This window comes from Mustela nivalis (assembly GCF_964662115.1).
Source record: "Mustela nivalis genome assembly, chromosome: 3".
NCBI classification, from domain to species: domain Eukaryota; kingdom Metazoa; phylum Chordata; class Mammalia; order Carnivora; family Mustelidae; genus Mustela; species Mustela nivalis.
Window position 1 is genome coordinate 88,848,558 of NC_139022.1, and position 23,699 is coordinate 88,872,256.

The window sequence follows — 23,699 nt, forward strand, 5'->3', positions numbered from 1 at the left end:
TTCATTATCCACTCACACAATAAATATGTTTTCAGTATTTGCTTTGTGTCGAGCACTGTGTTAAGTATTGAGGATATAACAGTAAGCGAAATAGACATAGTTGCTGCTTTCTTGAACTTCCAGTTTAGTGAAGAGAAACAGACAAACAAGCAATAATTTTAAAAGTGCAATGAGGAAACAATGAAATGGGAACACTTGGTTGCGCAGATTGTAGATCATAGAAAGTTTCCAAGGGCAATGGGGTCTTGATACGTATTAGAGATCTATGCTCTTTGTTGCGTATATTTCAAATTTTGTTTTCTCTCATTTTGATTTGTTATTTTTTACTGTATAAGGGTTCTGTATTTTTAATTGGTCAAATCTATCCATCTTTTTCTTTTTGGTTTCTTCCTTTGTTGTCCTGCTTAGAAAGGCTTTTTTTTTTTTCATAGTAAAATTATGTAAATATTTGTCAATATTGCCTGCTGGTCCTTTTATGTGCTTATGTGTTTTAACGTCTAAATCTTAACTTCACCTAGAATTTATTCTGATGGAAGTTATGAGGTATAGATCTAGTATTTCCCCCAATAATTAGCCAACCAATCATCCCTACTGTTAAGTAATCCAAACTTTTCCCACTGATTTGAAACACCATCTTTATAACACACTCAATGCTTCTGTGTTCTTGGGTTTATTTCTGATCTTTATATTTAATTATAATGATTTATTACAGGCCAATAGCATCACTGGTTTTCCTCATCCTCTCTATAGTCATCTGAAAGCTGAGCATTTTGCATTTGGTGACGTTCTAGAACACAAAGAAATGGTAGTGCTTAGGTATATGCGTGTGGCAAGGGAAGTGAGTCTGGATGATATTCTTAATCCTTTCAACTTTGAGACTTCCAGAATCTGAATGCTATATGGGATTTGTTAATCTGGCCCATTGTTTGCTGTCTTTACACTCTGTGCATTTCTTTTCCCTTCTTATTCTAAAGCTCAGCATCCGGTAGGTGGCAGTATTGCCCTACAGTAAGTAGCCAACCGTTAGAGGAGCACCGAAGAACAATCATTCGGCAGGGTTTTAGAATTTCCCTAAGAGCTTTAATGAGAGGAGGCATCAGGGCTGTGCTACTTCTAAAGTCTTCTTTGTACCTTGAACAATGGCTCAGCCAGAATTTTGCAGTCCATCTGTTCCTAGAGGCATGCAAGACATCAGGGGACAGGTATTTTAAAGTGATACCTCGGCCCTGTGGGCGTTCGCTCACATACCTTATCCACAAGTGCCTCTGGGCCCCGCCACTGACTGACTTAACAATAGGATTGTGGTGGGATTCAGGTGGTTTTTATTTTCTTTATACTTGGTGGTTTGTTCCTGATTTCCCACAAAGAACATATATCGCTTCTGTAATCTGGAAAAAAGAAAATAATGAATCAACAGGGGATTTTAAAATTGGGGGGGGGGGGTAAAATGGGTGACGGTGTGCTAGAAAAAGTTGACATCCTTTTCCAGTTTCAGCATGTGAGGACATGCAATGGAATGGGTTCAGTGTTTTCTCCTTACCCCTAGAGATCAGCTCAGTGTTATTGCTAATCTGGAAGCGATTTACCAGCAGGAGGCCGAGTGGTAGACTTGTATCTCATGGACTACACCTGAGAAAGTCCTTTGGTAGGTGAGAGGACAGTGGGGTCAGCCCCTAAAGAGAGGCATTGGCGTATCCAGTGGGAGGTGGTGAGCTATATCTATTGCCATTATGAGCCAGTGCAGGTCATCACGACTTGGAGCACTGAAATTCGTTTTAGAACCTGCTAGTGAAAGAAGATCTATAAATCTTGGAGTGTGTCCACATGAACTATAAAAGCAATCAAAGTCTGGGAAACAGGCACTATGAATAAAAGATAAGGTGGCTGAATTTATTTACCTCAGATATGGAAAGCCTAGCTGGGGAATTAGACAAATTCCCATCTCCATGAACAGCTACCATAGCCCTCCCAGACCTGGAGGTGAGACCTGAATTTATTAACAGTCTTCAGTTGTACAAAGGACAATGGCACAGGAGGTAAGTGTTCCTTTCATACCGAGACTAAGGCGAGAGTGAGCCCAAATTAACCCAGTAGAAGTGATTTAGGTCAAGCATTTAGAGGAACGTGCTGAACACCAAGGTTGGATTTATCGGTTAATACCTTTGCATGAATTAAGAGGAATGAGATTGAAGCTAAGGGTTCAATATAGTGTAAAGTAAAGGTGCATGAGGGCAGAGACGGGAGCTGAGAATGTGCCCAACTGGGCTACTTTATCATTTCTAAAACAATGGACCTTAAGTGAATTGACTACATGGGATGAAAATGAACCATATTCAAAAAAGATATTAAACTTCAATCAGACCTGATTTATGAAACCAGGGTTTGCAGACCAGATAAATCTGGGAGTGGTTACCTGCTTTGCAAGGGGGTATTCATTCTAAGAGTCTCTAAAGAGCATATTCCAACAACTGTTTTACAGTTGTTTATTTGATTTAGAAAGTTGTGATTTTTTCATATAACTTTCAGAAAGATACCTCTTTATATGAAGTCAGGCATACCTATAACCATGTGTCAATTACAAGTTCATTGGAACAGAACTCTGGACTCCAAGAATAAGGCCAAAAATCAGCTGGTATGATCTAAGAGACTGCATAGCCTTTTGAGATCTTTTCCAACCCTCTAATCCTTTTGCTTTCGATCACAAAAGCTAGAAGAGAATTCCAAGTATAATCTCTACAACATCAGATACTAGGTTGAACCATATGAAATTGCCATTTTTGTAGCTCAAACAGTCAAATACCAGCAATTTCATATAGGTCAATCTAATACAATAATTATTCCAGTAGTTCATAAACACCTATCTTCATCTTCACTAAAGCTAGTTTTAATGTATTTAGTTGTTGGGTCAAATATATTGGACATCTAAATGCCTGTGCACAGAAGTACTGAGAAAGTATAGGGTTGGGATTGAAGATGCATCTTGGATAAACCACCGATAGGCATGTAGCTCATCCTTTTATTGGATTAGACACTTGTGTCTCTTGTCTGTCTTGAGGAGTCCTTAGATTTTTGAAAAGCAAGAAGAGAAGTCCAAAGGCCTGATCTTTCAACCCATAGGAAATCGTGTTCAGGTAACGGGCCAAGGAAGAACAGGGGAAAATACAACACAATTTGTACCATGTTACAAGTTTAGTGAGGAAGATCGTAAGAGAGCTGTGAGCAGAAAAACAAAGCGTGTGGCTTCCTCCTTTCTAAAATATAGTATTGCTTAATGTGTCCTGCTTTCAAGATTCTAAGCATAAGACAAGACACCAAGTACACATCAGAAAAGTCATATCTGCATAGTCATCTAAAATGAGACAAGCTTAGCTTAACTAAAAAGATTTTATTAACGTAAAATGTTAAATATTTTTACGATCTGAGCTAATTCCAGCATGCCCTATAAGATTTAACACTATGCTGATGCGCAGACATCATGCTTCAGATTTCAATTAGAACAAAATGTGATAATATTCAATTTTACATTTGAGGGTAATTGTATATGTTACTACACCATTTTCTAACTGGATTACTCATTCTCCAAGAAGCTGAAAAAGACACCATTGGATCGAAAGGAAATTAGTTGCCCATATGCATTGTACGAAGATAATAGGATTATTGTGTATTTACAAAATTTAAATATGTTTTATATATGGTTTCTGTTGCATTATAAATTAAGATATCTGTATGTAGAAGCTCTTGGATTCTGACAGAATGGAAGACTGAATGTAAATGAGTGCAGACAAAGCAATAGGTGAGGTGGTATATGTTTGGTTATAATATTATTCCTAATAATATTGATAGATTGGATTTTTGAACACAGTTTTGCAGTTTTAGATAGATTTCTATGTTTAAAGACTTTCATATACGATAAATTGTTCACATGAGAATAGCAAGAGCTAAAGATATACTATTGTACATGAAATAATTTTTCTCTGTATAATACACTTAAAAAAACCTTGAAATAATTTAAAAACCATAATTCTTGCATCTGTCATGGTATGGTTTGGAGCAGACATGCACAATGTCAGCTTTAAAAATCCTTTTAAAAACAGCCTGCTTTTTGAATCTTTTTTTCCCTTGACAGCAGCTGCTTTCAAATGTAAAATCATTTAAAACGGTAGGGGGAGGTGAATAAAAGTAATAAGGAAGCATAGAAAACATAGTCAAAAACCAATAACTGTGTTTCAGCTGTCTGGAGGTCCTCAGGTTCTGTGATATTTTCGGGTCTTCGCAATGGTGGGTTTCCAGGAGGAGTCGTCTAGCTTGACACCAGACAACACAGCCCAAAGAATCTTCTCTTCCGTCTTCTAACCAGGGGGTAGGGAGTTAGATTTAGAAGGCTGCTGTCATCTGTGATGGGACAGAATGTACGTATGAGTGAATACAGACAAAATAACCTCGGTTTGATGAATTGGCTTTTAAAATCGACCAGCTTTTGAATCAAGGTCTCTTGACTTCAGCACTATTGGCCATTTTGGACCAGATAATTATTTGGTTGGGGCTCTCCCGAGCACTGGAATATTTAGTAGCATCCCTGGCCCTACTTACTCAGGTGTGACAACCAAAAATGTCCCCCAGATAGCAACGAAATGTTCTTTTTTGGTGGTGGTGGTTGGAGGGGTGTGTGTGTGGGGAAGGGGGTGGGGCATGGGACCAGCACTGTAGCTTGCAGTTGAGAATCATGGCTTAGAATTAAATATAAGCCACTTGGAGGTGCTGTTTTAGAAAGAGCCCCTGCTTTGGGGTAAGTTTGGCCTCTTTTCTAAACCCACCTCGGCTAATTCCTAGCTCTGTGACTTTGAACATGTAACTGGAAGCTTGCTAAGTCTCTGTTCTCCCATGTGTGAGACAGGCTTTCATACCACTTACCTTAGATGAAGATTGTATGAAATTATCTATGAAAACATGAAGCTTGGCTGGTATCCTATGTGCCTAGCATAGAGGAAGCACTCAGTAAGTACAGCTTTTATTAACTCTTTTCCTTTACAGAGGACCATTGTCTTGCTTCCACTCACCTATTTATGCCTCAGGAAGAAGTTTCTCAACTATTCCTTGTTGAGTTTTTGCCTACTGATTTCTATAGATTTCTTTTTTTTTTTTTTTAAGATTTTATTTATTCACTTGAGAGAGAGAGAGAGTGAGAGAGAGAGTATGAGAAGGAAGAGGGTCAGAGGGAGAAGCAGACTCCCTGCCAAGCAGGGAGCCCGATGTGGGACTCGATCCCGGGACTCCAGGATCATGACCTGAGCTGAAAGCAGTCACTTAACCCACTGAGCCACCCAGGTGTCCCTGATTTCTATAGATTTTCTGTACACAAGGGCATTCCGAGAAGGTTTCCAGCTGTTGAATTTATAAGTTTTGGTTGAAATTTTTAACACAATGACAAGGAGAGGAGGAAATAAACCAGTAAGCCAAGTTCAGTTGAGGGAGCTGGGTTTTAAAGAAATAGTACAGCCCAAAAGAGAGGTTGGATCGAAATAGCCTGTTGCAACAGAACTGGCAGTCTGGTTGGTCCCAGAGGCTGGAGAGGGACCACACAGACATGATCTGGAAATTGCCAGTGAGGGGAGCACTAGGATGTGATCAGAATGGAGCGAGGCACCACAAAATGATTGGTGGGCTCTGGTAACTCTTATGCACCTAAGCTTTTGCCAGCCCAGAGCAGAGCCAAGGGGCTCCCTCCTTTCCCCATCCCAACCTGGGAGATACAGGACCTTGGGAAAGAGCCCAGAATCAGGAATTGGATGAAGGGGGCAGAAAGGGAAAGATGTGTCCCACTTCAAGAAAACTAGTTTGTAGCTGAGGGTAGGTTTTCTTGATTACTGAGTCTAGACGTTCAGTAAACTGTCAAGAACAATAACAAGTTCCGGCTTCCCAGTCCTCTTATGTGGATTGTGTCATCCAAGTATCTGGGCTTTTCCTTCCATTCCCCAAAGGCTGCCATGTGTCATACTCATTTGTACATGAGCCTCACTCACCAAGTTGACAGTGTTGCTTGGAATGGTGCCCTATGCTATACTTTTAGATAGAACCAGAGTAGCAAGTCAGAGTCAGGGAAGAAAGCAGGTGCCCCAGCTGAGCACATCAAATTAATCAAACACAGTGCCCTCTCCTGGTCTCCACAGATTAATATTCTCTCTTAAGATTCATATTCTGCAAGTGTGGAGAAAAACAGGATGCTCGTTGTCCCCTCTGTGGTGAAAAACATTTCACTATACTCTGGATGTCACCATTTTGAGACTAAAAATAGGACATCTCTCTTTTATACTTACACTTGCCCCAAACAGTTAAGACTCAGAAAGCAAAGTCAAACACTCTATGTGAGCCTCATTTCTCAGGAGAATCTCTCAGAGATGAATCATGGTCTATTTAGAACAGAAAGAGATGATAACTCACTTTCTCATCAGTTTTAGGACCCTTACTTTTTAAACCACCAGACTGTCAACAGACTTAACCTAGGTGGAAATGGCAAAGTTACAGCAGACTCTGAAAACTAAAGAATTGCATCTTTTGGTATCTCTTGGGATACTGACTATACTTTCTGAAACACAAGTCCCCCAGGAATTCAGTGATTCCTTGAACAGAATCACCAAAACTATGGAGATATTTATAGGGAAGAAAAATTTATTTTATTTCCATTTATATTTGGAAGATCTATTTCCTGAATGTCTATATATCCTTCCCTTTCTCCAAACACTTTTGGGGAGTGATGGAATGGGTATTTATGTTTTGTAAAAAGGCAATGCTGATGTGTATTGTTCCCACTACATGAGGAAATGTCTACTACAGGTTGAATTTATAAATAAACTGTGTATGTGTATGCTCTGGTAGGTGTATGCTGTGGCGGGAAGTTTGCTCCCATGTTCCCTTTTTTATGTATGAAAAGAACAGGTATTATACACAGATACTATGAGATTCACATCAAAACTGACCTTTGTATCTGTGCACTCATTACGGTGAATCAAAAAATCTTTTGTGCTATTGAATTCTCCTTCCTCAGTCTTCTTCTCCTATCTACCTATCTATATATAGCTAGATAGATACACACATATATGTTCATTTGTGAGTGCTATACGCACACACAAACACACAGCATTCGCATGAATAAGAAGCGTTAGAATTGATGAGAAGGTGCTCAGATGTTAAGCAAAGGACTGGCTGCCTATTAAGGACAGCTGCTGGTTTGGGGCATCTCTGTTGAGCATTGTGACACCTTCGCCTAGCCCAGAGCTTGTCTGATCATCACCTAGGGTTGAGGTGACACAAAGCTTGAAAATTCTTGGCAGGAATTCAGAGCAGCTTTCTCCACCCTAGGAAGCGGACACCGGCAGTAAATGCTGAAATTCACCAGCAGTAAGTACGCCTGGAATGGTTTGGAGTGAATTCAAGTCCAAGGAAAGATGTCTTTTCATATTGATTGAAATCCTGTCTCTGAAGTTATGGGCTGCCAAAAGACTGTGGACAAAATGGAATGTTTTCCCGACTCGTTCTCAGCTTTCTGGGCTAATCCACCTGACCTTGCTGGGAAACCTTTGATTTTTATTGTGAATGTTTGAGAATTTTATAGCATCTTTTCTCCAAAGTGCATGCTCTGAGACCGTTTTAGATGTGAAAATGAAAAGTGGAGAAAGTGAAAGGAAAGGAGAATAGGCACTTCAGCCACCAGCAAGTTCAGATCTTGGTTATTTGAAGCTTAATTCCTAGATACTGCTAAAGCCAGGGACACCAGAATCCCCCAAGGCACTATGATACCATTTCTCTGTTGTTCACATTTGTTTTGCTGATATGAGATTTCTTACATGGATGATATGTTAAGAAACAGAAGGACATAAAAATAAGTTTTCAAATAATCCACTGAGCATTTGACTTGAAAGCTCTGTTTTCAGATAGAATCTAGAGAAGTGCTCGTAATGTAACCGTAGTTGCAAATTTCTATTCCAGAAAAAAAAAAAAAAAAAGGACACTTTCAGCTAACCCAGTGCTTCTCAAACGTTAAGCTGCACTAAGAATTATCTGAAGGCATCTTAAACTATAGATCCCTGGCCCTCCCTCCAGAGTTTCCCAATCAATAGGTCTGGGGTGGGGCTGGAGAATTTAGAGTTCTTACCATTTCTTAGAAATGCTGATGTTGCTGGTCCTGAGGCCACACTCTGAGAAGCCCTGCATTGATCAAAGGCCTGCTAAGTGCAGGCTCCATATTGGGTGGGGATTATATCAGATGGGTCCTAATACAAAGAGGGTTCTTGATCTCAAGAATGTTTGCTTGAGTAACTACGAAGCTTCATTAAAATGCCATAAGAGAGGGGCGCCTGGGTGGCTCAGTGGGTTAAAGCCTCTGCCTTCAGCTCAGGTCATGATCCCAGCGTCCTGGGATCGAGCCCCACATCGGGTTCTCTGCTCAACAGGGAGCCTGCTTCCTCCTCTCTCTCTGCCTGCCTCTCTGCTTACTTGTGGTCTCTGTCTGTCAAATAAATAAATAAAATCTTTAAAAAAAAAAATGCCATAAGAGAGATACAGATACAATGCTATGAGAAATCCAAAGGGGGGAATTACTCCCAAGTGGAGAAGGAATAAGATAATTGTGGAAAATCATGGAGGTCTTGGTATTCATGCCGGGTGTGAGGAGAACTTGTACATTTGATGAAGGTGGAGATGGGCTTTCTGGTTGGAGAGAACAGTCATGGAGATCAGAGGGAACTTGAATTTGGGTCCAAGTAAACAGTCCAGTCTGTTCAGGGACAGTTCAGGGTGAACTGAAAGGTATATGAAGGAGGGAATAGTACAAAATAGAAACACAAAGAATTCCCTAAATATTACTGTGCCCTATCTTGCCTCTCCAGCTTTACACATACCATTCCTTTTTCCAGAAAAGTCCTCCCTTCTTAGACAAATGCCAGTCCCTCCAAGATTAGCTTGCAATTTCCTTTGATTTCTTTCATAATGTTCTGATTTTCTTCTCAGTGCCCTTTGTAAACTGCAGTTCTTTCCCCTTGAAACTTAAACTGTGTCATCCCAGGGCTCTTCTCTACGCACACACTCCTGGGGTGGAGTCAGCCATTCTTAAGGCTTCAATTACCATTATGTCGATGATGCTTAAATGAGTATTTCTAGCCTCCGAGCTCACACGTCTCACCTTGGCATAAGACTGGTACATCTGCTATTCACCACTGAACGTCACTCTTGGAGGTCCTCCATCTCCAAAACTTTAATCGTCTTCTGTCTCTACTGCTCCTCCTCTGTTCTCTCTGACTTAGTGAATAGAACCAGCATTCACCCTGCTTTCCAGGTCGGAACCTGGCTTTCATCCTTGATTCTGCCTTTTCTCATATGCAGCCCATCCAGTTGTTCATATCCTCTTCTCCGACCCCCTGGCTTTCGGTCAGATCTTAAGCATTTCTCACTTGGATTATTGCACCTGCTTCCTTATTTAATCTCTCCAGTGGCTTCAGGATAAAGTCCGAACCTCTCAACATGAATTATAGGGGTCTTAATGATATAGACCCACCTACTTTTCTAGTCTTTCATACCTCTTTTCTAACCACTTTTGCAACTAATGAAGTGCTTGCAGTTCATCAAAAAGCCCTATTCTTTCATCTCCTCGTGTACCTTCAATATCCAGAACCTTCTGCATAGACTCTCTTTCTTCCCCCCTACCTCTTTTTTCTTTTTCTTTTTTCCATCTCTTTCTTTGGCTAACTCTGATTCATCCTCAGAAATCTCAGCTCACTTTACAAAAAGCAATTCTCAATACCAGCAACCCTCTCCTCCATCCCACACCCCAACTCCTTACAGCTCACATCAGGCTAGGTGAGATTCCCATATACCCTTGTAGTGACCTGAGTCTAGCTATTATGGCACTGTTATATTCTAAGCAGCAGTTTCTTTGTCTGTCCAAGTGTGTATGTGTGTGTGTGTGAGTGTGTGTGTGTGTGAGAGAGAGAGAGAGAGAGAGAGAGAGAAAGTTTCCAGAATTCACATGCCCTACCCCAAAAACATTATCCCAATCTCTAAGAGGGGAAACCTGTCATTTGGCCTTTCATTCCAGGTGATTCTCCTCCAGTCTATTCTGTTAAGATAGAGAACCTCTAGAAGGAGAGATATTCCCAGTCCCTGACACAGAACTTGGCACATTCTAGGTTACCATCACATAACAGATGATGGCAGAGACGCCAGATGCAAGGAGAAAACGTCTGTTCTTCCTCTAGTAGACGATGAGTAGGAAGGTAACATTTGTGAGTAGGGGCTGAACACAGAGTAATGCATTAGGAAAGTGATGTGTGATCAGTGATGTGTGAATTAATTGGAGGAGAGAGGAAATACATATGGCATACTGAATCCTGGATGGAAAGTTGCAGAGATTGCAAAGGACATGGAGCAGCTGGAGTAAAAACTACCCAGAGTAACATTCAGAGTCACACCAGACTGAAGTATACAAAGTCTTTCTAGGAGGCCCTGGCGAGAGGACCTAAAGGATCATCTTGAGGCTACCAGGTGCCATAACTGCCTCATGTTCTCCAGGCAGATGTCAGACACTGCTGTGTGACATAGCTAGAGTGGATATTGGGGCTCCAGATTGGGGTGGACTGAGAGTATGACTCTGGGGGAAATGTTCCTAGATCCAACTGAGTCTGGAGTTGCACTGTCCCCAGGAAGGGACCCATTCTAGAGTAGATTCAATTCCCAACGGATCCACCTCAGACTGATTCCAATGCCTGGTCTCAACAACCAAATTCTAGGCAAAGGTGAACGTACAAACACACCCCACAGCATTCAATAAGTCAGAATTCTGGAAAAGGTGCAACTGTCTTTCGGGCTTAATTTATTTCTGCCAACTTGTTTTGTTTGATTGTAACATACATTTAGAAGATGCTTGCCCTTCACTTTCCAGTCTCCTTTTAGCCTTTGTCAGTAACCTTGCAGGCTCTCCACAGGTGGTTCCATTTGTAATCCATTTGACACAGCAAGACTATCATAATTAATGAAGCTCCCTACAGCACTGCCAGTGACCCAGAATGTGGGACAGGAGAGGCGCTGAAGCAATGGCAAGAACAGTGGGCTGAGAGCCAAGAGACCTGGACGTGGTCAGGAGCCTGCTGTGGGGCTCTGCAGAAAGAGGGCAGCTCGCCTTTCTTTTGTGCCTCTCTTTGTCTCCAGTCTCACACTGAAGGATGGGAAAGAAAAGGCGCTGTCTGAAAGGAGGCAGCAATCACGAACCATTAAAATTCCTGCTCTTGGCTACCTTCCTTTATTTGTCACTTGAAAATCACTTCACAACAAACTGTTGTCACTTCACAACAAACTGTTGTGGTAGGAAGGTGGGGGAAGATAGGACTGACTCTTTCAATGCTAAGGTGAACAAGGTGAATAAGGAAGGTTCTGAGGTGAGGACTAAGGGTGGAACTGGGAGAAAGCAGTTCTGAGCCCTTCCTTCCAGGGATGTTCCCCCAAGGGCCTGCCGGCCAGGACCATCACATGGTCAGGGTTTGAGGTAGGAACAAAGGGAACCAGGCATGGTATCTTTCCCCTTTTTTTCTTTCTGCCTCAATCACACATGTAAATAGAATAAAAAGAGAAAAGAAATAAGAAGCCAGAAAATAACCAGATGGCTTTCTATAATGGTTTTCATCCACTTACAAAGATGTTTTGACAATAAGGTCCTAGAGAAAAGAACTGGAATATATTTTTCCACATTTTACTCCATACTGTTCACCTACCCATAGACTAAACAGATCAGTGGCAAAAGATTTCCAGGAAGGTCATGGGAAGGCTCCTATGGTCTAGCTTGGTATACAGAGTCAGAGGCATCTGGCTGATTTGTTCATTAAAACGCTGCCATATACATCTGCTAAAAAAAAAAAAAAAAAATGTTCCCAGAGGGACCCAAGGGATCTGCTCTCCTTCCCTCAGGCTTTCTCAAACCCTGTGGTTCAGGTTCATACTCCCCTGTCTCCACTGGTCAGCTCATAGTGACATCATGCTATGAGTCCCCACAAAACCTGCAAAAAACAGAGATGTGGCATCTCATGCCAAGGGTTGTTTTTCCCCTAAGTGAAGAAACCTGAATTCCCCTGAATGGAAGCCTTCACGTCATTTTTTCTTTCTTATTATTCAAAATCCTACTGCATCATTCCCTCCTGAACAGCTCCTTGAATCTCCTAGCTTTTTCCTTTTCATCCTCTATACAGATTTAGGGTTTCAGTCCTGAGTATCAAATTATTTGGATTATTCCCTTTTTACTCATGTTTTTAGTCACAGTATTGCTCATTTATTGCTATTATTATATTTTGAAACTGTACTTAAAATTCTTTTTTCTGTTTATAAAGGGAATACAAAGTCACACAAAATATTTCTACTCTTCATGATTATAAAAATGTCCCAAGTAAATAAACTGAAATTTCTGTTTTTCCATTAATGCGTGTTTTGGGAACCGTTGGATGCATTTTCATGAAATGTAGAGGGGATGTTTGGGATGGTTTGATTTATACTAAAAACTACATGGCCCACATGCCATTTACTCTGCGTGCCCTGGCAGATGTCCTCTTGGGCAGTGATAGTGAGGTACGGGAGGGGGGCCCCACACTGCCCATGGGGGATTTGCCAAACACAAAGAAACTAAGAACAGCTTCAGACATGAACTCCAACTCCAAAGTCCCAGGGACCAATGTTCTGCACTGCGGGTTCCAGATTAACGAGCGGAAGCCCGGGATGTTCTGTTGATGATGGGGCATTCTCCTGAGCTAGGCCGGCTGACCGGCTGGTAAAGAATACCAGTACGAGCGGGACGCCTGGGTGGCTCAGTGGGTTAAGCCTCTGCCTTCGGCTCAGGTCATGATCTCAGGGTCCTGGGATCACAAGCCCCACTTGTGATCTCTGTTAAATAAATAAATAAATAAATAAAAAATACCAGTACCAGCAACAGTCATCACAATAAAGCATCTGTCCAGTGTCTGTCCTCTACAAGGTCGGGAGCAGACACCAGACCTGCGGTGCTTCGTTTAGACCCCAACAGCCCGCCGAAGTAAGTAATGCTCTTATCTCCTTTTCAGGGATGAGGACACTGAAACCAGTGGATCTTAAACAGACTTCCAGGGCACCAAGTTGGTAAGTGGCAGAGCCAGCATTCGAACCCATGGGTCGTCTCGTCTCCATCCCAAGTCCCATGTCCCCACCACTCTGCGTATTTCTAGCAACAAGCGTCCAAGCTGCCGCCGGACGGCTCGCTCCTCACTCCACTCGATCTGCTTCCTGAAACCGCCGAGAGGTCTCCAAGCACCACGCGCAGGGCTCAAGCCCATCAGTCTGATCCCAGGCCTTGCAGGGCGCGCTTCGCGGCAGGTGACGGACGCCCCACGCGCAGCATCTTCCTTGCTGACACCCTGCTCCAGCCCACACGGCTCAGGCCACGCTACTTCTCGGCCTCTTCATCTGGCGTTCTCACTTCCACCTCTCCACCTTCTGCCACGCCGCCCCCCCCCCCCCCCCCCCGAGCCAACAGCTCTGCTCTCCAGCTCTGCTGCCAAGTCCTCTCGGAGCCAGGCGGCACCCTGTCCTCCCTCGGCTCTGCAGTGGAAGCCAGAGGAGTCGCTTTCTGACTCCAAAAACCCTTTCCCCACCCTCGACGGAGCGCTCTCGGAAGCGGACGCCCTTCCGCAGACGTCTGCGACCGCGCATGCTCAGTGTAAGAGCTGCGGGTCTTCAGACGCATCATCAGACCTTCCCCTCCCCCCACAACCCCAGGCCTCCAAGTCCCGCGCATGCTCAGTAAGTGCTGCGGGTAGTCCTCGGGACGTATCATCAGATGCCCCCGGGCAGCCAAGTCCCGCGCAGATTTCACAAACATTTACTGTGTCGTTCTACTGTGTTCTAGGCGTTGCTCTAGATACGGAAGATACAGTAACAGTTAACAAAAGCGTGTAGAGGCCCTTCCCTCATGGAAGTTAACATTCTAGTGAAAATACCTCTCCATTCCTATGTGAAGCTGTATAGTCCCACAGAATAGCTCTGCGGACAGACTGTCTGGGATTACTGCCCAGCCTTTCTACTTACAGTCTGTGCGACCTTGACTGAGTTAGTTAACCTCTCTTTGCCTCAGTTTCCTGCCAGTTGGGAAACATCAATAGCCTTTCCCTCGAAGTTGTTATTAGAATTAAATACGTTTTTTTTTTTTAAAGATTTTTATGTATTTATTTAATTGACAGAGAGAGAGAGAGAGATCGCAAGTAGGCAGAGAGACAGGCAGAGAGAGAGAGAGGAGGAAGCAGGCTCCCTGCTGAGCAGAGAGCCCGACGTGGGACTCGATCCCAGGACCCTAAGATCATGACCTGAGCCGAAGGCAGCGGCTTAACCCACTGAGCCATCCAGGCGCCCCAAGAATTAAATAAGTTAATACAGTTAACACATGTGAAGTATTTAGGATAGTGGTTGTGACATTGTGGCTTATAATATAAGGCATGCCTTTGGTCTTGCATCTCATTCCTGGCTCAAAGCTCCTAAAACCCTTGGAATTTCCTCAGGGATGATAGCAATAGAGGCGTCTTTTGTTATGTTAATGAGATTACTTTCACAAAAACCACGGAAGGATGGGGGCTGGTTGCTAGGAGAACCAAAAGTGTGATTAGAGGGTTGGAACTTTCAGTCCCACCCCCCAATCTCCTGGGACAGGAGAGGAACTGAAGATTGAATTCCATTTCCAATGGCCAGTGATTTAATCAATCGCACCTATGTAATGAAGCCTCCATAAAAACCAACAAAGGACAGGTTGGGAGAGCCTCTGGGTAGGTGAACAGGTGATGTACCTAGCAGCGCATGCTGGGGAAGGGATGGAATCTGCTTGTCCTTCCCCAAACCCTATGCTTGGGTCTGACATTTGGCTGTTCCTGAGTTATACCCTGTTGTGGTAACTGCTGATCTAGTAAGTAAAATGCTTCTCTGAGTTCTATGAGCTGCTCTAGCAAATTAAATAGACTCATGCAGGGGGTCCTTGGAACTTCCAACCTGTACATCTCAAGTGGTGGAGGAGGGCGGTCTTGTAGCCCTTAACTTAGGGGATCTGGTGCTGTCCACCAGGTCATCTCAGAATTCAGATGAATTGCAGTACACCATGCTGGTGTCCACGAATTGCTTGGTGCTGTGGGAAAACTCTCCCACACATTGGAATTAGGTGCAGAATCCAGTGGCGCACTGTAAGGTCTCAATTTGTTAATTACTATTACTTCTTTTAGATAACTAAACATCTAGATGGCAGAGGAGTTTCTTTGGAAATTTCTTTTTTCATTCATTTATTTATTAAAAGATTTTATTTATTTGAGAGAGAAAAAGAGTGCACTGGAGGGAGGATGAGGGGCAGAGGGAGAGATAATTTCAAGCTGACTCCATCCTGAGTGCAGAGCCTGAGGCAGGGCTCCACAACTGATGACCCTGAAATCATGACCTGAACCCAAACCAAGAGTGGGTTGCTTAATGGACTGAGCCACCCTTTCGAAATTTCTTTAAGTGTCCTCCTCTAGGCTGTAAACTTTTTTTTGTTTTTTGTAACTTAAATTCAGTTAACTAGGTGTTACTGGTTTCAGAGGTGGGGGGGGTCAGTGATTCCTCAGTCTTATAAATAATACCCAGTGCTCATTACCACGTGTGCCCTCCTTAATGTCCAGCTTCTTTTTTTTTTTTTAAAGATTATTTATTTATTTATTTGATAGACAGAGAGAGATCACAAGTAGGCAGAGAGGGAGGCAGAGAGAGAGGGGGAAGCAGGCTCCCCACTGAGTAGAGAGCCCGATGTGGGGCTCGATCCTAGGACCCTGAGATCATGACCTGAGCCAAAGGCAGAGGCTTAAACCACTGAGCTACCCAGGCGCCCCTAATGTCCAGCTTCTTAAAGGCAAGGGCCAAGTCTTCAGTTGTTTTATATTTGCTATACCTGGGATAGTGCTTTCCAGGGCTTGTCAATGAATATATGCTCTTGACTGACAGGGCCAGTAGAAGAGGCCTCTGAGGGTCAGAGTGTATCTTGGCTCTCCTTGGAGCATGACTGTGTTCTCCTGAGAGGCTCCATTTTCATTATTGTATCATTTTAAAGAGTGAGGAATGTACACTCAGTGCCTTCTATTGTTTGTGTAAAACAAATTTGTAATTTCTCAAGAAACAAGTCCCAAGGTTATCATGTTACAAACATCCTTTGCCTCAAAGAGAAATGACAAGACTTACCTTGATTTTTCAATGGTAAAGGCATAGTTTCCCTGAGTTTGCTTAAAAGGTTTTTCATTTCTCGCATGTCTCTGTAAAAGTGACAAAAAGAAAAAAAATCAGCTGTAAGTTTTTGAAATGCAATCCCAAACAGTCTGTTCTGTGAGACAATTGAGAGACGAGAGTCTGCGCTTAATTGTACTAGCTCTAGTTTCCAGTAGGCAAATATTGAATTTATTTTGCTTTTATAAGAAAAAAATCAGAGATTGCTGGCTCTGGAAGGAATGGGAACTACTCTGGCAAACATTTCCACAGGGCATTCTGCCGAAGGAGCCCTCATCTCTGCCTTGGGTTGGACCTGGCTGAGGTCAGAGAAGAGTCTGATAATGAGGCCGGTGTTGCGAATTTCTAAGAGGGAGATCAAGGACATGCAAGTAGGATAACAGGGGTGCTCTGGGCAAAGCGGAGGCTGGGTGATGTTGCTCTCAGGCTTTAAGGTCTGATGGCTGTCGTGGTTTTATATTGGTTCACTCGCTATTGCCTCATTACTGCGATTGAAAGTCAGTATAACACAGGTGTTAGGGATTCACAAGGCTCAGCACTGATTAAAGTGACTTGGAATAAGGGGAAACTGATGAATTCTAAAACCTTCAGAGAAGAGCTCTTCATGATGGCGGGCGTGGGGAGGGGGTGCATGGAGAGGGAAAAGAAGGGAGAGAGGGCACCTGGGACAGATGGACAGACGGACCTTCTTCTAGCCCCTCTAGGCACTAGGGTGGGATGAATCTGCGGGAGGGGGTGGCCCTAGTGTGAGCGGGGCGGCTGGGGACCCAGCGGCCATCATTCTCTCTGGCTGTCACGGACGTCATGAGGTTGAGCCTTTCCGAGGAGCGGATGTGAACCGGGAGCCGATCCTGACCGAGCCCCCGCGGCTCTCGAGAGAGTGATTCACATTCCCTGAGCAAGTCCCAATGGCCGCGGGTGGCCCACACGTGTGACAGCTCTCTGGGGCCTCGGGAGAGGAGAGGCAGCTCAAAGCCATCCTCTGCAGACCCCCGCCAGCCCCCCGCCAGCCCCCCCTGGCTGCAACATGGCCATGTCGGTAAGCCGCTGCATCCCTACAACATCTCCACTCTCTCAGAATATATGTGATCATAAAATCCCCCAACTGTGGAGCAGGAAGCCATGCCGAGGGCTTCTAGTTTGGGACAGGGATCAGCTGGACTTCTCAAATCCTTGGGGCAGTAGTTCTCCACATGTTCTGGTGGTCATCCCCTGGAGTTAGTGCTCTTGAAATCACAGGATGGAGTGGCAGATTTCATTTACAAGAGCAAAAGTCAGATACATCTTTTAGTTAACTCTAGAATAGGCAAACAATAGCAGCGAGTATTAAGAATTTAAGAAAGTTTTGGGGGGAGGATAGTCCAAAAGTTGAGGAAATTCTATTAACTTATTTTCCTTTTGCTGTATGAAGAAAAAAGAATCGCCATTTAACTTTAGGTTTGAAATCCCTCAGTTTCTTTCTTTCTTTAAGTAGGCTCCACACCCAGTGTGGGGCTTGAACTCACAACCCTGAGATGAAGAGTTGAATACTCTTTACCATCTGAGCCAGCCAGCGCCCCTGCCTCAGTGTATTTCTCCATACACACCTGTTCTTTTGAGTATAGTTTAAGGACCAGTTGTCCTGGGGGAGGCCAGAGACCCCATAGGGTCTTTCCTTGAGTATTGACTAACATGTAAAAAGGATCTCTTTCTCAGCAATAGCTGATTAGAAAGAGAAAAAAAGCAGCCTTGTGGCTCAGCTGTAGAAATAAACCTACAAAAAAAAAGAAAAAATCAGAATTCTTTTCCTTAAGTATATGTCGTTGGGGCGTTGATGCTGATAAGTCCCAGAGGGTGTTTTTAGAGACAGAAGGTGCAAGCGGGGGAGGGAGGAAAAGAAAGTCAGGGCCCATACATCCAGAAGTGCAAGGGGCACATTCTGATTTCCTATCAAATGTTCAAGGATGGATGGGCTGGGAAGTGGGCGGGCACATAGTGCAAATGGGTAAGGAACGCTGTATGTGAGACAGAGGCAAGGTCTCCCCAGAAAGCACCACTTCTCAGGTGGCTACACAGAATCACCATATGCCGAGATCTCACCCCATGAGAACCTGATACAGCTGGTTTCTGGGCATGGGGCTCAGGAATCAATGTTTTTAAAAAGCCGTCCTAGTGATTTTAATGTACAAGCCCAGGTTGAGACGCACTGATCTCTTAGGGTAGAGAGAGGGAGAATTTAGGAAGGTGCCTTCCCAGACCAGGTCTCTTGTGCCTATTTTTCTTAGTCCTTCCCACTTCCTTTGACCTGAATCTGGACTTTAAGGCTGAACTTTGAAACTCGGCTATACTCTTCTTCTTCTTCTTTTAAAAATTGAGGTAAAATTGGTTACAAAAAAAACAAAAACAAAATAAAATAAAATAAAATTGAGGTAAAAATGATACATAACATTATTTAACTTTCAGGTGTACAACATTGTAAGTTGCCATCTGTGTGTCTTACAAAGTGATCACCACTACAAGTCTGGTTATGACCCTATAAATGACCCCCTTCAACCATTTCAACCACTTCCATCCCCCACCCTTCTGCTCTGTAATCATCTACCTGTTCTCTTGTATCTATGAGTTTGTTTTTGTTTTGTTTTCCTTTGTAGATTCCACAGATGAGTGGAATCATACCGTATTTGTTTTTCCCTGTGTGTCTTATTTCACTTAGCATAATACCTTCACGGTCTATCCACATTGTTGCCAATAGCAAGCTGAGTAGTATTCTATTATAGTACACACACACACACACACACCTCTTCTTTTTCCATTCATCCACTGATGAACATTTAGGTTGTTTCAATTTCTTGGTTTTGTAAATAATGCAGCAATGAACAGAGGGGTGATATATCTTTTTGAGTCAGCATTTTTGTTTTCTTTGGATAAATACCTAGAAGAGGGATAGCTGGATCATAGGGTAATCCTATTCTCTCTCTCTCTCTCTCTCTCTTTTTTTTTTTTAAGAAATATCCGTACTATTTTCCATAGTGGCTGCATCAATTTACATTCTCATCAATTGGGTATGAGAGATCCCTTCTTTCCACATCCTCGCCAACATTTGTTATTTCTTGTCTTTCTGGTACTAGCTCTTCTCACTGGTGGGAGGTGATACCTCATTGTGGTTTTGATTTGCATTTTCCTGATGATTAGTGATGTTGAACATCCTATGTGTCTGTTGGCCATCTGGATGTCTTCTTTGAAGAAATGTCTATTCAGATTGTCTGATCATTTTTATTTTTATTTTTATTTTTTTTATTTTTTAAAGATTTTATTTATTTATTTGACAGACAGAGATCCTAAGTAGGCAGAGAGGCAGGCAAAGAGAGAGAGGAGGAAGCAGGCTCCCTGCTGAGCAGAGAGCCCGATGCTGGGCTCGATTCCAGGCTTAACCACTGAGCCACCCAGGCGCCCCTGTCTGATCATTTTTAAATTGGATTGTTTCTTTTACTTTGTTGTATGAGTTCTTTATGTATTTTGGATCCTAATCCTTTTATTGGATATATGATTTCCAAAAATCTCCCATTCAGTAGATCATCTTTTTGTTTTGATGACCATTTCTGTCACTGTGCAAAAGATTTTCAATTTGATGTAATTCCATGTGTTTATTTTTGCTTGTTTCCCTTGCCTTTGGAATCAGATCCACAAAAATTACCACTGAGTCTCATGTTGAGGAGCTTACTGCCTATGTTTTCTTCTAGGAATTTTATGGTTTCAGTTTTACGTTCAGGTTTTTAATCCATTTTGAGTTAATTTTTGTGCATGGTGTAAGATAGTGGTCAAACTTTATTCTATTGCACGCAGCTGTCTAGTTTTTCCAGCTCCATTAAAAAATATATATATAGTTTTTCCAGCTCCATATAAAAAAAAAATCTATCTATTTATTTATTTATTTATGAGAGTGAATGAGTGAGAAAGTGAGCATGAGGAGGAGCAGAGGGAGAAGCAGACTCCCTGCTGAGCAGCGAAGCCCTATGTGGGGCTTAATCCCAGGTCCCCCAGATCATGACCAGAGTTGAAAGCAGACGCTTAAAGGACTGAACCACCTAGGGGCCCCTTTTAAGCTTCATTTGTTGAAGAGAATGCCTTTTCTCCACTGTATGTTCTTGGCTCTTTTATCATAAAGTAATTGCCCATATATGTGTGGGCTTAATTCTGGGTTCTCCATTTTTCATCTCTGATATGATATTTAGGCTAATATGATACTGTTTGATTACTGTGTTTTATAGCATAGTTTGAAACCAGGGACTGTGATACCTTCACCTTTGTTCTTCTTTCTCAGCAGTGATTTGGCTACTGCAGATCTTTTGTGGTACCATGCAAATTTTAGAATTATTTGTTCTGGTTATGTAAAAACAAACAATTCACTGGAATGCTGATAAGGATCGAACTGAATTTGTAGATTGCTTTGGATAGTATGGACATTTTAACTCTGTTCTTGCAATCCGTGATCATGGAATATTTTTTCCATTTATTGGTATCTTCATTTTCTTTCATCAGTGTCTTACAGTTTTCAGTGTGTAGGTCTTTCACCTTGGTTAAATTTATGCTTAGGTTTTCGACACAATTTAAATGGAATTATTTTCTTAATTTCTCTTTCTGATAATTTGTGATTAGTATATACAAATGCCATAGACTCCTGTGTGTTGATTTTGTATCCTGCCACTTAACTGAATTCATTTATTAGTTCTAACAGTTTTTTTGAATTTTCTCTGTATGGTATCATGTCATCTGCCGATAGTGACAGTTTTGCTTCTTCCTTTATCATGCAGGATCTAAGGGTTAGAAGCCTGCTGTGCAGCACAGACCCCTCACTTCTTAGGAAAAAATTCTGTATTTTGAGACCCTGCCTCATTGTGGAACACAACACTTATGATGGAGTCTTTTTTGGCAAGGTAGGGTCTTTGCCTCTCCTACCCATCTCAGTGCTGTCCTTTTTGTCCTTTGTTGTGGAGGCTCTGTTCATCCAATTTGTTGGTCTTTTTGTGAGGAGATTATTGTTGTATATTTGTTGGATCCATGGGAAGGAGTGAGTTCCATCTTCTTATGCCACCATCTTGAACCCAACTGCACCCTCTCTTATTTTTATTTTTTTTTTTACCTTCTTACAAGGTCAAAAAGCTTAGATACAGCTGCTGTGCAAGGTGTCTGAAAGGGCAAATGTCTTTGCTGATGGATTATGCCCTGAATCATGGCACTCTGGCAGATAGTTCTTCCTGGGAATAGAGCAAAGCATTTTCTTTTTCATAAATTAAGATAAATCATTCCCTCACCATTTGTCTATAGCTGTATCAGACCATGCCAAACAGCTTTATTGTTTGAATTGTTAGATTTCCAAGCTTATACAAAATCCAAGTTTTATTAATAGCACATAATTACCACATGTTTCAATTTTCTATAAACACAGAAATTCAGTAATTAGCTTTAGAATTATATGACAATATGAAAGTAGAACCACAATGGCTATAAATGCCATTGTGTGTTACATTTCTAAAAATAAAAAAAAATAAAATGTTCATTATCTTGTCAGTGATTCAGCTCCACACAAAGCACTCAGTGGAATTGCCCAGTATTCATTCAACTGCTTTGTGTCAGCTCTAGGGACATTAGTAGCAAAGGACATGATATCACTGTGAAGGCCAGTAAACAGGGGCCTCATCCTCCTGCCTCCCAGAATGGCATTTTTTGCATCTAGATGAGCCGTGGCATGTAATGCTATATTATTATTCCTTCCTTTTCCCAAGTGAAATTGAATCACTGTAGAATCTCTTCTTCTCTAGAAGGAAACTCCCTATCAGTGAGCTATTGTTTGGTAAGACAAACGCATTAACTGGCTTTGACCACTAAGGAGGCATTCAGCTATATTCTGGGAAAGCAAGAGAAGGGAGCTCTGTGAAAAGCTGTCAACTGGACAGAATGCTTAGCCCCTGACTGACAGCTCAGCAGGCCATTCCATACACCTGAAATGCAAGAGTCTACTGGTGACATCTTTGCATGATTTTGGATTCTTCTCCTTTAAACAAATGGAAATTTTGGTCCCTACCCAGTGGGTGAGATGTGATGGTATATAGATTCAACTTTCTCCCTTCCCAAGGAAGCACACTGTTTTCATTTCCATGGAGACACAGTGTGGTACAGTGGTATAAAAAGAGGCCTGGGAGCCTGTGACTACTGGAAATCCTGTTAGCATTCTGCTGCAGGGTTTGGACTCCTTACCTTCTTTTACCTCAATATTCTGAGATTTCTGAAATCTGAATCTGAAAGACAAAAGCTGAATCTGAAAGAGAAAAATCTCAACTTTTATAGCCCCTAAGAGTATTTGCTGGAAGAATACTGGCAGTCTATTTAAGGTAACTTCCCACTTACCTTTCAGTGTTCTCGATGTCTGTGGAAACCTGCCAGGAATGTTGCTGAATATCTACAGGGGATGATGAGGAGTCCTCTAGAGCAGGTGTTTCTGTGCTCTCCTCAATTTTGCAATCCAAACTCTTGGTTCCCCCGCCAGGCTCCTTTCCTATGTCGGGGGCAGTTGGAGGGGAGGATGTTGGTAAAAAGAAAAGGAAAAGAAATCATAAATTCAGATTCTGTAGCCAAGACACCATTGCAAGAGTCATCTGCTTTGAGTTATAGGCTCCATTAACCCTAATAACTTTCTGAATTCCAAATATAATACTAATTCAGTTTCTGAATAACATGAATATAGATATCTCTATCTCTAGCTATATAAATACATGTACTTGTGTGTGTGTATGTATGTGTGTGTGTGTGCGTGTGTGTGTGTATAGCATGTTTCACAATATTCTGCAGAAGATAGTTTGAGGTCAGTGCAACAAGATCAAGGCAAAATAAGGGTTCAGTCTTTGATGGAATATGGGGCCTCTATAATCCATTCTTAGTGAGGTAGATCAGGTCACCTTGGGAGGGGGGGTTTCAGCCTGTGAAATCAAATTGATTTTTGGTTCTTGGATTCAAGGGCAACTAAGATGGCCAGGAACAGATGATAGCCCTCAGGAAGAATGGGAGCTCTGGCCCTTTTCTCTGATTCTGACGTTGGCTGTCTTGGATTCATATCTCTTAATCAAATATACATTTTGGGACCCAGTATGTGAAAAGTAGTACTATTTTAGTATGTGGGAAACAGGAAAGATTATGGACTTGACTTCCATTTCCTTGTCTTTCCAACTGCTTCTAGTTTATGCTTCTGTGAGGGTATTGACCATAATGTGCCATCAACTAAAGTGCCATGGAGTTACTGGGTAGCCGTCCATGGCAATGCACGGCCAATCCACTAGGACTGTATTTAGCATGCCTAATCTCAAGTGAAAAAATCAGTACTTTCTAGAGACAAATCTCCAAATTGGTTCAGTAATAAATTCATATGATGTCAAATGGGA

General features: G+C 42.3%; 1 protein-coding gene across 2 annotated transcripts in view; it reads right to left on the bottom strand.

The window, feature by feature from the left end:
• Positions 1–306: 306 nt before the first annotated feature.
• RGS7BP (regulator of G protein signaling 7 binding protein) overlaps positions 307–23,699 on the bottom strand; it is a 99,362-nt gene continuing 75,969 nt past the window's right edge. For both annotated transcript variants that reach the window (XM_082723093.1, XM_082723094.1), the window contains exons 4-6: positions 22,672–22,819; positions 16,246–16,316; positions 307–4,392 (exon numbers count right to left, since the gene is read on the bottom strand). In XM_082723093.1, coding sequence (XP_082579219.1) covers positions 4,301–4,392; positions 16,246–16,316; positions 22,672–22,819 — 311 coding nt within the window. In that variant the 3' untranslated portion in view covers positions 307–4,300. The remainder of the gene's footprint in view (positions 4,393–16,245; positions 16,317–22,671; positions 22,820–23,699) is intronic.